This window comes from Aedes aegypti, chromosome 1 (assembly GCF_002204515.2).
Source record: "Aedes aegypti strain LVP_AGWG chromosome 1, AaegL5.0 Primary Assembly, whole genome shotgun sequence".
Classification (NCBI taxonomy): domain Eukaryota; kingdom Metazoa; phylum Arthropoda; class Insecta; order Diptera; family Culicidae; genus Aedes; species Aedes aegypti.
In genome coordinates this window covers 177991999-178007860 of record NC_035107.1, presented here as the reverse complement: position 1 = coordinate 178007860, position 15862 = coordinate 177991999, and the positions used below count along the sequence as shown (strand labels likewise).

Genomic DNA, 15862 nt, shown 5'->3' with positions numbered 1-15862 from the left:
AGTCTCCCAACTGGCATTGTTGAACGCGTTTTTAACGAATATTGTTACACCGCGCAGAATCGATTGCATCTCCTCTGATGACTGATGACTGTCCGAATAGCATCCACCGTCGAAGTCTTTTAACGGAATTCGAATTGCCGTTTCGATAATCCGTTCTCGTCGTCCATGTAGATAGTCAGCTTGCCGAAGATTACTTTCTCCAGAAGTTTATCAAGAATATTCAGCCAGCATATTGGTCTATATGAAACAGGATCTCCTGGCGGTTTTCCCGGTTTTGGCAGCAATACCAGCTACTACACCTTCCATCTGTTTGGGAAGCAGCCTTCCGCTAGCCACATCTGCAACGCTGTCCTAAATATTTCTGGGAACGCCAAAATTGCTGCCCTTAGCGCTACGTTAGGGATACCATATCGACCGGGAGTATTGTTCAGCTTTATTCCTTTCGCAACCGTTATCAGCTCGGCGTTAGACACTAGGATACCGGCATTTTCTTAGTCTTTTTCAGCATACGGAGTGAGCGGCCACGCGGTGGAAGTATGCTTAGGAAAGAGACCGTCCACTGTCAACTTCAGTTTGCCTGGGCACATTTTAGCTGGTGTTACTGGTCCCTTGATCTTCACCATCACTACTCGATAGGTGTTACCGCAGGGATTTGCATCAGCTTCCCGGCACAACTCCTTGTATCAGTTCGATTTACTCATCGATATCTCCCTTTAAACGCGGCCCTGATCAGCCGGTAGGTCAAATCTACCATACTGGCTTCCAATCTAACTCTCTGCACGCGTCTTCTGGCTCTAAAGCAGGCTGCACGGAGGGTGCTTAGTCTGTCATTCCACCAGTATGCAGGACGCCGCTGATTTCTTGGCACCAATTTTCTCGTTGCGTCACACGCTCTCACCAACGCTTCTCCTGCATCCATGTTTGGAACGTTGTTTACTGCTCGGAGTGTTTTGGCGAAAAGATCCTTATCGAAATGCCTTGTCTTCCACCTTCGTTCTCCATTCCTCCTCTGCCATACTGCACAACTTCTCTGGCCAACGCAGTATTGGTGATCAGTGACGGGCTGCAAAAGGTCACGTCGATGATGGATTCCCTACCGTCTTAGCAAAATGTGCTAGCGAGACCGACGTTGCACAGCCTTATGTCGAGCTTCGCTAAAGCTTCCAGAGAACTGTATACTCTCGCGTTGGTCAGTCTACCCCACTCCACGGCCCAAGCATTCGACCGATCATGTTGTCGGTTAGAACGTGCAACATTTGGTTGTACTGCTCCAGTGAACACCTATGGGTAAGGAGGGGGGGGGGTTAATTTCAACGATCACGAAACCCTCGTATGAGCATTCGACTACTTTTTGGATAGGGAATTGGACCATTACTTGGATTGCCGTCATCTCTTCTCTGCTACTCAATTGCCGTTATCGGGAGGAACCCGATAGGGTTCTGCAATGATTGCAATGTCGCATTTTGTCTCCGTTGTCGACTGCCACAACAGTTGTTGTGCGGCGTCGCAATAATTGAAGTTCACCTTCATCTTCATCATCATTACTATCCTGCCTTCGCCTTCGGATATTTGGGGCATTTGAAGTCACCCGTCGTATGGGCGTTACCATCCTCCGCATGCACGCATTACACAGCATGCACCTAGGTGTCTTCAGACAGTCCCTGCCAAAATGACCTTTTCACCACATTTCCTGCAGTATTCAGACCTGTCCGGCCTGGTGGCCGAAATCCATGCATCTGAAGCATCTCTCCACCGAATTTGTTCCACGAGGGATCAGTTTCAGCGAGCAGACCAACCATCCCACCTTGACTTTACCACACTCGATGAGTTTTTGGCTACTGCGACTGGTAATCGGATCGTCGCTATTTGCATACCCCCGTACGCTTTCCTCAGCCGGTGCTCCTTCAAGGTTGCATTGAGACAACAGTGCACCCCTCACGTCAACTTCTGTTGTGATCTCGTCCAGTTCTCTACATTCGATCATTACCTCCTGGGATAAGGCTCTCACATTTGCCTCGTTGCCCAGCTATTTCGCGACGAGCCCCCGGCCAGCAGAACTCTTGAACGACGTATCGTTTTTCAGGTCAAAGCGCATATCACCTTTCTGGGTGCGCCTGGTTCTCATCACGTTTTCACCCAGCTCATTTAGCTCTGGATCCTCCCTCACTCTCATGAGAATCGCCGCGTAGGTTGTTTTGTTGCTTGCCTCAATGACAAGAGCATCACCCTTGAACCTCACAAGAAGTGACCGTCACTTTTCTTTCTTCTTCGGTTTATTTCTCTTTCTATTCTTCTCCTTACACTTGACTTCTATTCTTCTCCCGACACTTGACTTAGTTCCATTCCTCGTTTGTTCCTATGTAGTCGCCTCTCGTGATCCCATGGTTGTTAATGCAAGCAGGAGCCCATGCTAGGGTTGACACAATCCTTCATGGGAATTTTATTCAGAGCCCGATCGGCGTAAGTCAGGAATGTTACATCTGAGCCTACTACTTACCGAGGTTGGTGACGAGTTTCGAACGTACACTAAGGCCTCCCAAGGTATTATCAGGACGCAGGTAGTCTCCTTTATGGTCCTATTTGCCGTTTCAAGTTGGTGTCACCCTTCCTTACTCAGGGTACTCTACTGTCACTGCCAGCCCATGACTGTTAGTCGACGTATCCAATGTATGTGCCGGTTGGCACTCTAGAGGGCTAAGGCACTTTGAAAGCGATACCAGGTCGCTTGTTCAGGGCTTCTTGCAGATATGTGGTTCAACAGAGCTCACTGCTGAACCCCCGTCACATCCTAGTTAGACCATGCTTGAGTTCCGCAGTCAGAAGTCAGAAGTCAGAGGACCAGAAGCTCGGTCACCTCCCGGAAGAAGTTCTAAAGGTGGTATTCCATAGGCTGTATGGATGAGTTTCGCTTGGGAAAGGGAAGAATCCCAAGCTTCCACTTGGCACTCCCTCTCACTCGAGCTGATGTCAGAAGGACAACAGTGCCCAGGTTTCACTACCAGCTAAGTACGCAACTCTTAGATGGCGGTCTTTGTCATCGTTAGACCCGTGGAAGTGTGAGGTAGGGGCTTGTGAGGACCAGAGCTATGTTAGACGCTCCTTCCTGGTTGTCGACTCACCATTTAGCAACCCCTCGTTTCACTGTGGAAGCGATTGTAAGAGCAAAATGAGAAACAGGCTCTGCCCCAGTTGAGTCGTAACGCCATTAACAACGGCCTCGTGGCCGTGCGGTTAGAGTCGTCAGGCATTTAAGCGCATCGTGTCATGGGGTGTGGGTTCGATTCCCGCTTCAGCCATTGAAACTTTTCGTCAGAAATGTTTCTCGGCTGAGCCACTGGAGCATGCTTGTCCATTGTCTAGTGTTAAGTTACAGTCTGTGCAGCTAAATGGCTGAAGATGGTGTCCGTGTCTTTTTAAAAAATAAGCTATGCATTCTTTACCTACCAACACACTCATTGTACATACGAACAGCAGTTATTTGTTCGCAAATATTTCAGTTAAAAGCAGGCATTGCATTCTCATCTGATCGCTATGATCATTAGGGCGGTTCAAAATTTAAAAATATTTGAAAATCCAATCTCCCATACACTCTTTACCATCCTTACCATAAACATAGTGTTCTGTGACATTTTCAGCTTTGTAGGTGGCGATTTAAAGGTGGTCCAAAGAAAATGTAGGTTTATATGGAAATTACTATAGAGAAATTTTGAGATATTTTCCAAACACGCTAGCACTGTATGTAAGTAGAAAAATACTTATTATTTACTCACTCTCTACTGGTAATGTATGAATGATGTTCCTTGGAAGTCGTGGCTATGTTTTGCATGACAAACAGTGTCGTTGATTGAGCATTTTTTCCGCACAGTTTGCTGAGGTACAAAGATTTGATCTACGATCCAATGAGCCAAAGAGCTAGGTTAAAAATCGATCAAAGAGCTCTAAGATAATATCTAGTTATTCGATCCATATCTTGCTCAGAAGATCGAAAGATGAGATCAAATGTAAAGCCTGGTTAAAAGGGGAAGAAGGGCTGACACGAGTACATACACCAATTTATCAGAACAAAAATGGGGTTTGTCTAGTATTTGCTCGAAATAATCTTCTTCTTTCTTATCCCATTGAAAAAAAGGATTTTTTTTTTCTGCTATGTGCTTATGAGCACTTCCGCATACATTAAATGAGAGCTTTCTTTGTCGATAGATATCATGTGGCTGGTATGAAATCGAGAAAATGGAAAAAAATGAGTTCATGTCCCACCGGATACGTAATCTTTTACCATTATATTATTACAATTACTTTTAATGTTGGCTAACATATCTCTATCTGCCGATATTTCCTTCTCAATTCAACAAAAAAAATCATTGATTCTGTCAATTTCTTTCATTTAGTTACACAAAAAATTATATCACAAATTTTATTGCGAAGTTTATCAAAAGTCCATCAGAAATATTTTCAAAATACACGACAAATGGCGTCACAAATAGTGCTATGTTTTTTTTCTGTAAATTCTGCTTCAAATCCCCGGATAATACAGGAATTTTATTTTCGGAACGAGCAGTAAAGGAATCTGCTGAACAACATTTAGCAAAATATCTGGAACCTTACAAGCTGAACACTCAATCGATTGGTCATTCGTTGGTGGTGATCAATCGATCAAGTTTTTATCTAAAAGCTTCATCCGGTTCTCGAGATTTCTGCTCTTGATGATTTGAGGTATGGTTTCGTTTTATCTTCAACTTAAGGAATATATATTGTTCGTTTTGTTGAGAAATAGATTCTCGTGCACATTTTGAACGTGGAAAAATAAATACTCACACGTCATGACAAATGACACTTAACTAGAAGCACGCAACTTGCATTCAATGTACAATCCAACATAATGCGTTACATGTACGTTACTTGTTGGTTTTGTTAGCTACGACGCCATCCAATATTGGAAAACATGGTGGGAGAATATTTTGGTGTGACAACATTTTTTAGGTGTGAGTCTATTAGAGGGCAAAATCCTCAATAAATAAATTTGTAAAGATCTTCCTTTAAACACTACGTTTTATCATTTCTGCCAATTGTAGAAAGAGAGGAATAAATATTAATTATAATTGACACTAATTACACACCTTCATTAAAAAAAACACGCAACTGAAAATATTTCAGAATGAAAGAAATTTCCGATACATTAAGCGATAATCTATTCCTAAGTTGATTGCATCATCTTTCTCCACCAACGTTGTGAAAATTCCCACATGTTTGCTTGTCTGCCATTCGTTAAATTCATTGCCCAATGGATCAATGCACGAGTTCACTCGTTGACGTTTGAGGGGTGCCGTGTTATTTACGTGACCATGACAACAAGTGAATTCGGCACCGCTCAAGTGTCAAATTAGTGAACTCGTGCATTGGTCCATAGCATGCTTGTTATGCGAAAGGTTTGACATTTGTCGAACTCAGCAACCAATAGGAAGCGAAAACGGATTCCACACGAATATAAATAAGGGCGAACTTTGAGCAGAGGCTCATTCTTGAAACGGATTTCTCGAGCGACACATCGCCTTCCGCTAGCAGCAGCCGCAGCACCGACTACCCGCAGCAGACACTACCCGAGCAGCAGCCGATGAGAGAAATGGAGAACGTGGAGAGGGAAGACGACGACACCAATCATAAATTTTCTGGAATTGAATGCATGTGCAATTTTGATACGGAAGTCCTAGAGGAATTCTGGCAGAATTTTGGAGAATCTAAAAATAGAAGAAGAAATTCTGCTAGATTTCAAGGATAATTTTAAAGAAGATTCTGTTGCAGATTTTTTAAACACATAAGAGAGGTTTCAATTATCCTGTATGTATCCATTCCTAGAGGTAAAATTATAAATAACCACTTATCTTTAATTGTTCCGCTATCCATATGTTGTTTCTACCTGCTTCGACATTTTTTTGTTGCTCTTCCCTTCAAATGACACTTCAACAAAATCCTAGGAATTATGAAAAATTGCAGGATTATTTCACTTCTGCAGTTCTAGCACAATTGTTAGGTTGTGTCAATAGTTTAGTTAATTTTAAGTTAATAGTTAGTCCCTCTAAAAGTTTGTTTGGAATTTTTGCAAGTTGGAAGAAATTGGTTTTTACATCAATCGTAAATAATTTTGTATTATAAAAGATGGATGAAACTTATTAACTTTTTTTAGAAAATCTTACAGCTTTTCTGTAAAGTACATCGTCAAGAATTTTATTAAAAAGTTTCAGGAATTCAACAGTGAACCTTGAATTTTTTGACAAGAATTAAGGAAATTTTTCCAGATTCAATTTAAGCTGAAATTATCTATTTTTTCCCAAATCGAATATTGATATCAAGTGATTCGTAGAGTAATTTGTGAAGAAATCCCTTAAAAAATATTGAGGTATTTCTGGAGTAGTTTTTCAACCTAATATGGAGAGTGGATAATATTTGGCAATGATATGTAGCAATTTTTTAAACCTGAAAGGCTACTGAAATTACTGAAGATTTTTTTGCGAAAAGTTCAAATAAATGTGTTGAAAATGTCTTCTAATAAATCCCGTGAAGGTTCGCTAATGATTGTACCCCGTTTGGCATTAAGTCGTTTGGCATAAGGTCGTTTGGCATAAAACCGTTTGGCATAAAGTCGTTTGGCATAACGGTCGTTTGGCATAATGGCCGTTTGGCATAATGGTCATTTGGCATAATGGTCGTTTGGCATAATGATTGACTTAAAATAAATATCGGCATTTTTAAGCTTTTACCGAGATCAACACCACCGAGCCCATAACAAAAAACATTGGTGGGTTCTTAACAAGCATGGTGTTCGTTCAGAGATTTTCCAAGCTAAGAATTTCAAAAATTGTTGTGACATTAGGGAGCATTACTAAATAAAACTCTTGACGGGTCTCTACACCTCAGAACATAGAGTATCTTTGAGCTTGTTGCGGTATACATATTTGAAAACAGTAAATTGGCAAAGAAAGTTGGCAGTTATTCATCAAGGGAACGCTCATAGAATATTTCGCTGCATATCAAGCTCTTTTCCAGTTTGGACGTAGCAATCGATGAAAATTACTTGATAAAAGAATGGATTTCTCTAAGCTTTAATCCAAGGATTTATCACGGTGTACTATATTTAAGAAGGTGATATATTCCGAAAACTGACAGCTACTTGACGACGTCATTCCTATCCACCTCGAACAAATTTTCGAAAAAATTGATCTAGTGGTCCGGATGGTATATGGTACGATAGGAGTGACGTCACATGTTTTCAACCAAACTTGATGTTTACATCAGTGAAGAGCCTGCCTTGTTAATATTTTATGCCGTGGGATTTATCAATGCGACTTAATGCAAAAATAACACGAGAGCAGAGAGGATCGAAGCGTGCGGTGCTTAACGATGGACGTGAAAACAAATTCGTGCGTCAAATTCAAGAATTTGCATTCATTTTACCAAAATTTAATATATAAATATACGCATCAAGCAGTAGTACAAATTGAGTAGTTTTCGGTGAAACGATAGAAGAGGAGCAATGGAAAATACCTAAAGACAATTGGAATCCATTTTTGGTGACTTTAAAATCTCTGGGTGGCTATGAAACCTTCGATAATCTTGAATATTTGTTGTTGCTGAAAAAACAGAAAAAACGTTTAACACAACCTTGGTTCGGTGGGCAGTACTGGAACATTATGAATGGACTATTGTTTCAAGCACAGTGTTGTTGCTGTTTCCAAAATCGATGGAGTTCCGTCAACGTAAAAGGATGAAGTGGCCTTGGTTTTGCGGATAGACCAACAGTAAGTCTTGGCGCCCGGTAGTAGTATTGCAGTATAGCAGATGGAACAATGCGCCAATAGGCTCTCAAAAATGAAAAATGCAGTCTTTGTTGACTACCGGAAAACTCCCAACGATTGCCTCAAGCGTAACTTGCAATCATTGGCGGTAACAGCGGATCCACGATCCTGGAAAAAAAAGTAGGTGCACTACTGAAATCTGGTAAGATCGTTTTTAATACTTTATACTATCATTCTTGTACAAATTGCACACATGGTCTCATTTTTGATGAGTTTTTAAATTTATGGGAAACAGTTTCGGTTTTGTATACCGGAAAGGGACACAAAATTAGAGTTCATATCGTTTCAGAGAGTGAGAAAAGGCGCTAGAGGCTCTAGAGCCAGGACATGAGGAAGAAATGCCAATGTCCCATCCCAGGAGAACTACAATGGAGTGTGCATTAACTTTCTTAGCAACGCCACTCCCAACGATTTTACCTATACCTAACCCTGAATCGAAACGGTTGGTACGGTTGTCCCCTTTCTTCTTTCTTAAAATTGAAAATTTTTTGGCTATCAATTTATTCATGCGTGAATAACCTAATCGTCATGATTTTTTCAATCTTCTTCAACCCCAAAGTCTGCACAGTGGGCCTGGCCATTTTAATATTTGCATCATATCGTTGATATTCTGCAAATATTAATACTGACAAGAAAATAGCTGAATAAATTTAGGTATTTCCAGGATGCTTTGAATATTGGCTGTGCAAGCGCTTGGATTAGATTAGATTAGAATAGAAATAACACGAGAGCAGATTATTTTTCGTTTAAAATGTTTAAGGCTCTAACGCAAAAAAATCTTTTCACAGCATAGTTCAAATGAACAACACATCTTTAAAAGAAAATATTTGTGGCAAAACTTTTCAACGGTTCAATATAAATTCTAATATTGGAAGTGTACATCAAACCACCGTCTATTATCGAGAGAAGGGAAAATTTGTGATTGAAATATTTTTTCTAGGAAAAAGTAAATGTTGAATATTGGCAGGTTCTAAAGTAATTATCATTCTAACATCTGGCAAGAATTGATAAAACAGCAAAATATGAAAATGGTTAAAATTTAGCTTCACTAAATAATAAAATTTAAAACAGAATAAATATAAAGAACAGCCTATTAGTAAAAGAAGGCAAAATTTATAATTAAACCAATAGAAGAATGGACGCCAAAAATTATTGCGGCATAATAAAACGAAAAGACATAAAAAGTGCGTTCAGAATCATCGAAGTGAAGTGCTACTTTTCCCCGAATTACTGGTTTCCTTAAAAAGTGGTGACGAGAAAGAAAGATAAACAGTCAAATAAGGAAGTATTCTGTCATGCTCGGCTATACACATGTTGGCAAAAATGCTGAGGACGGTATTGTTCGTTTAGTTGAGGAATAGATTATCGTGCACATCTTCAACGAGGAAAAATAAATACTCACACGTCAGTTTATATGGCACTTTCATAGAAGCACGCACCTTGCATTCAATGTACAATCCAACATATGCGTTACATGTGCGTTAGTTGTTGGTTTTGTTAGCTACGACGCCATCCAATATATGGCAAACATGGTGGGAGAATATTTTGGTGGGACAAAATTATTTAGGTGTGAGTCTATTGGAGGGCAAAATCCTCAATAAAACTCGAAAGAACCGCCAACTAAGTAAAGAAGGGTGCATATTAGATGGTCAGTTCTTTCACCACCCTGAAATATATACGACAATTATGAGTGCTAAAACCTTTTCGGGGAAGAGGGCAAGTCGGGGAAACGGGATATTCGGGATATTTGAAATTTTAATTCAACAGTTTTCATACCAATAATTGTGGTTACATCATATTTAGAAAAAAAATAGAACAATTAAAAGAAGGGTAAATTTGTGCTAAATATATAAAAATCTTCAGTGCAAAAATTTGTTCCAATAGCGAAACTCAAAAGGAGAATTAATATTTGAAAGAAGGGTAATTTCTGGATACTATCTATATAAATAAAAATGGAATGGTGTTTGTATGTCACGAAATGGCTCACGAACGGGGCAACGGATTTGGATAACTCTTCCCCCATTTTGTTCGTCAAGGGTTCCGACGTGTTTGTGTGTATAAAAGTTTCAGGATGTTCACCGGGAAAGTAGGAGAAACGGGACTGAACGGAACTGTCATTTTGTATGGGACGATTCATAACGGTTTTCAACAGCCTACTTGATGGCAAGACGAAGTTTGCCGGGACCACTAGTTGACAATAACTTTCCAAATATGCTTAAATTTATTCAAGAGCGAATGATTGTTGAATAAAGTGTCATTTTGTATCAATTGACTCCAAAACAAGCCTGATGTCATCAGAAAGATTCAATAGAAACGTAAAAACGAAAAATTGAGAAATTTTTGGTTTCAGACTCATTATGCCAAACGACTATTATGCCAAACGACCATTATGCCAAACGACCTTTATGCCAAACGACTTTATGCCAAATGACCATTACGCCAAACGACTTTATGCCAAACGGCTTTATGCCAAACGACTTTATGCCAAATGACCTACCACCTCGCTAATGCCGTTTAAAGTAAAAAATGTCTTGAAAATACTTGGATGGATCTCTGGTGAATTTTTCGGAAGAATCGTAAGACGCCATTCCAGGGAAACAATTATAAATATATTTATCCGGAATAATCCCTAAACAAATTAATCGGGAATTTTTGAGACTTTTCGCGAAATAGTTTATGATGGAACAGTTGTACGTGTTTCGCTAGAAACTTTATACAAATGTCTGAATTTTCTTAAATATTTCTGAAGAATTGTAAAATATTTTTGAGAATTTTGAAGGAATGCAAGTACAGTCGACTCTCCATATCTCGATATCTCTCCCTATGTCGATGATTGCTTCGGCCCCTTCATTCTGCAGATTTCTCTCTCCATATCTCGATATCCTCCTTATCTCGATAGCTCCATATCTCGATGTGTTCCTGATGATTTTTCGTTCCCAATTTTCTATCCATATGTCGATATGAATATTATCAAAGGTTACTAGACCAGATTTAAGTGATTCAGCACAATTTGGAAACTCAAAATGAAGTTTGTTTGTATATTATTTTCCTAGTAACGGAGTGATTTTCAATCTAGTGTTCATTAAATTAGTGCTCTTTGTCTGGATCTCTCCCTATCTCGATGGTCCCTTCGATATCGAGATGTGGAGAGACGACTGTAGTTTGAATTGATTTTTACACTCAAAATAATCGACACGTCATTGCTACGTGAAAACATACGTGGTTTTTTTCCATGGCACTTTCCACGTAGCTCTTACGTAGATCATAGGTAACACAGAATGAACGCATGAACTATTGAACTTCATCTGTTCCATCGGAGTTTCACGTAGCAGCTACGTGGATTTCTTCTTCTTCTTCTTTCTGGCGTTACGTCCCAACTGGGACAAAGCCTGCTTCTCAGATTAGTGTTCTTATGAGCACTTCCACAGTTATTAACTGAGAGCTTTCTTTGCCGATTGACCATTTTTGCATGTGTATATCGTGTGGCAGGTACGAAGATACTCTATGCCCTGGGAATCGAGAAAATTTCCTTTACGAAAAGATCCTCGACCAGCGGGATTCGAACCCACGACCCTCAGCATGGTCATGCTGAATAGCTGCGCGTTTACCGCTACGGCTATCTGGGCCCCTACGTGGATTTCTCCGTAGCTTTTACAAAGCCTTCCAATAAATCCTACATAATATTTCAATTAAAGTTATCAACATATTTTTATAAAAGCCACCTGTTTTGCATTGGCTCTGCAGCTGCATAATTTTTCAATTCGGAGAAGAGTGAAACAAACTTAAGAGATCAAATATTTATTACACTCAATCGATAACCATTACAAATTTATTCAACATAGCACAGTGAGTTGAATCACCGCAGGATTTCATTTACTTTCACGAGTGATGCAAATAGTATGGTCCAGTTGAATACGAGCATTTCTGTAGATCGGAACAAAAACTACAATCACATAGTTAGCAATTAAAAAAAAAATACTTACGAACGGCCGTTCTCCGATTGACTAAAGAATCTTTCCGGTACCAGATTCATCTGAAGCTTATTCGATTCAGATGTTTGTGAGTCGGTCTTGCTGCTTAACTTTACGTTAAAAATTGCCATAATCAATCGCAAATCATGTAAAAGGGTAATTAATAAAAGATTAGCCAATATTTAAACCATATTTACCTTGAGGACGATCGATCAAAATCAGATTTAGTTCTTGAAGAAACTAGTGGACACCATCTTCTTATTTGAGATCAACACAGAATGAACACATTGTGCAGATGTCAGAATGAAGTAAGCGCCTACATGGTTTTCACGTAAGTGTGATAGGCTTCCACAGTGAGAATTATCGGGTGGTCTGGTGATCATTACCTTAGTCAGGTAAGATCGTGGTAAAATGAATTCTGATCAATTTACGTGATTTTTCACGTAGCAATGACGTTTGGATTATTTTGAGTGTAGATTATTCTAAAGAAACACTTAGAAAATTTTCTGTAAAAAAATGCAGATAGATGTGTGAAGAACTTCTCTGAGAAATCACTAAAAATAGGTTCCCAATTAAGTCTTGTTTATTTGTTTAAGAATATCAGTAACTTGAAAAAATCAATCCTAGATAATTTTTGCTGTGTTTTTTTTTTCTTCAAACAATTCTTGAAGAATTTCTGAGAGATTTGCTGAAAGATTTGTTTTAAGAATATGTAGAGAAACTTTAGGAATAATCTCAAAAGTAATATTGGAAAACTGTTGGTGAAGAATTCGTGGAAAGAATCCTTGCTTGATGATTTTGAAGACGATTTTGATGGTGGTTAAATTATTAATGAACAATTGAATGAAGTTTTTAACTGAGTAGAATTAGATTTTGGCTCTGGATCGTTTCCGGTTGAGCGTTTAGTATTAGTTTCTTTGTTTTTTTCTTATTTTATAACGTTTTTCGAAAAGATGAAGGAGTTTTGTGCCCATTCGAGAAGGATTTTGGAAAAACATATCACTAAAAAGCATTTTTTCGAAATTTGTGTAAACATTAATAATAGATAAAGATAAAGATAAATAAATAAATGAATGATTTCCTGTGGGAGTCCCAGGAATTACTGAAAACAGGTATAGGAGTTCTTGGAAAAAGCACTGGAACCGTACGGAAATCATTCATGAAGAAATCCTCGATACCTGAAAAATTTATGGAAGAATTACAAAGGGATATTCCTCGTGAGTTCTTTGGGAGAATCTTCTAAGGATTTTTTTTTACTGGATTAGACAAGAGATGAATATTTTCCGTAGTGAAAATTGAAATTTACAAGTATCCCTGTGCAGCGATGTGAGACAAAATCACAATCAAATAAAATCAATTTGTGAAAATCGTGATTGTTACTACCAACATTACTTCTGTAAACCAATAATTTGCTAGGCCACCTACAGAAAAAAACCTTGCTACGCCAATGGTTTTCACGCTCTAGCTCGGTTATTTTTCCTACAATTGCAAACTTGATTTAACTGATAAAAAAAAATATTTATATATATAGGGGATGGTCAATTCTGAAGAATTGTACATTTTGGCGAATGGTTTTCTGGTGAATGAAACTTTCTGGCGGATGTCATTTTAGCGAATAGGTTTCTGGAAAATATCGCACAATCGTATTCAAGCTGTTCTTAAAATTAGGAGCTCCCTAATGAATGTATCACCGAGAAAATAAAGAAACTTGAAGTACTGAGTTCAAGTTCCGCCAGTTACATATTCTTCTAGCATAATATTATAACTATTACACTTAATGTTGCTAACATATTACTATTTGCCGATATTGGATACTTTCCCCCTAAAATTAACTTACTAGGGTCGATGTTCCCTTACCCGAGCAACACACATATTATAATTGTGTATTATCAACTAATATATGACTAATTTTGGTCATATATCAGTTGATAATACACAATTATAACATGTGTGTTGCTGGGGTAGTAGACAGTCCCCTATAGTCGCACTATTGGCTTTTTACGGCCGTTTTGTAATAAATCTTTGCAAAATATTTTTCGACATATAGATCAGGAGGAATTAATCTAAGTACAATTGATACACAACTCGGTTTTGTTCAAAATATGATCGAAATGAATAGTTTTGCTTAAAATCTGAGTTCCCTTGCACCTATAGTATACCTATTGTTCCTATAGTAACAATATTTTTTATATAACAAACTAAATGATGAATTAAGAACAATTTTGTATCAATCGAAAACTTTTGATCCATACTTTAAAGAAAAAATATAAAAGATTTGTAAAAATACGGTTTTGATTTGTATTTTCTCTGCGCCGTGAAACTAAATCTACTATAGAAACATAAATTAGAAGGTTTATGGATAAAAGGCCGAAAGACAAAACGCCGATAGTGAATTACTTCTTTAAAAAAATATTTTCGACCTTATTTTCCTTATTTTTAAATTCGACCTTTTGTCCTTTCGATTTTTTGTCTTTCGACCTTTTGTCTTTCGATCATTTGTCATAGATTCAAGTTAGAAATAGAGCTACTATAGGCACATGTGTTCCTATAGTGGCACAAGCGATAATAAATACAAAAATATGAGTTATCTTAGTTTTCGTATTTTACCTACAAAGCCAAGATAAAAAGATTTCAGATAATGTATAAAAAATGCCGCTGGCATTATTTTTCGATTTTATACGAATAATTGTTCTTAGCTATGCGACTATTGGTGCATCGACCCTATATGTTTCTATTTCCTACTAATGCTACTATAACTTACTCAATGTACTCATTCACCCAAAACAATTCAACCACATTGATTTCGTTTTCCACACTTTCTTTTTCTCCCACCAGGGTGCTGAAGAAGTCGACCGAGAGCAGTTTGCCGTATTGTGGCGTGAGTATTTCTCATCGGATGATCCTGCAGCGCCTGGAAACTTCATTTTTGGCCGAACGGCATTTTAACGTGCATTAGTTAGTTTTAGGAGCGACGAAAGCGTATAGTTGGTTTTGTTCCCTTTGAAACTTTTCTGCTGTTAACACTTCTAAGAACCGGCGGAGAAAATAGAATACTCAACAAATCGCTCAAAACACGAAACCCAGTTTCAATTATATCGATGTAGAGGGTGTTTCCGTTTTTCGTTGAATTCAATGGTATACAGAAATCGAAATTGATAAAAATAAATCACGAAACCAACTCCTAAACCACACACTAGAGATAACGTTCGACGGGAGGAAGTGAAGTTATTTGGGAATTCATTTCGAAAACATCCATCAGAAAATACGTCCAGCAGATGGTGCTCCGGGAGGTGCGCGAGATTTTCCGTTATTAAGTGACGGTACGGGTCATGAATAGCAAAATCAAGCGCGATGACACGGAACAAACGCAGAATGGAATGCACCAGCAGAAAAACGAAGATTCTGCTTTGTGGGAGGGGATTATAGGAGACCTTAGGGAGTGTGGTACGAAAAAGTAGAGTTGAGATGCAGCAGAGTGCCAGAAACAAATAGTCCCCTGCTGCGATCCTGAGCGGTCGTGATGATAATAAATGGAAGAATGTGAAATATGATAAATGGCATTAAAAGCAGTGTCGTTTTTCCTCGAGCTTAGTCACTTTTTGGATTGTTCGGCACCCGAGGCTCTTATGTTTTAGTGTGATGTGAAATCTGGTGAAAAGGATCACCAGGAAGGCTGGTGCAAATTTTTCGAATGGCGCACCTTGCTGAGAAAATGTGATTGCTATCCAAATTCTGAACCATCACGAGGTTTTGTTGGAATAATTCGATGTATTGTAATCTAGTTTGTACTGTACAATGGGGTAACTTTGATAGTTTTTTGAAAGACAGCCTAATTATTTCTGCATTCTGTTCTGAAGATTTTCATTTTGAAAGTTTGAAACAAGTACTGATGTCTTCAATATCGATTGCACGTAACTCACGAGAACTGTTCCAAATAAATGTTTAAAACTTCAAACGTGTACTGTAGATTTCTTTAATATAATTGCATTGCTAAAAAGATTCTACACCATTACCCCGAACGCCATTATCCCGAATTCCTAA

At 38.5% G+C, this 15862-nt stretch overlaps 1 protein-coding gene across 3 annotated transcripts in view; it reads left to right on the top strand.

The window, feature by feature from the left end:
- The window catches only part of LOC5573875 (calexcitin-1), a 159636-nt gene extending 144297 nt beyond the window's left edge, over positions 1-15339 (top strand). For all 3 annotated transcript variants that reach the window (XM_021854276.1, XM_021854257.1, XM_021854267.1), the window contains exon 8: positions 14657-15339. In XM_021854276.1, coding sequence (XP_021709968.1) covers positions 14657-14767 — 111 coding nt within the window. In that variant the 3' untranslated portion in view covers positions 14768-15339. The remainder of the gene's footprint in view (positions 1-14656) is intronic.
- Positions 15340-15862: the final 523 nt, after the last annotated feature.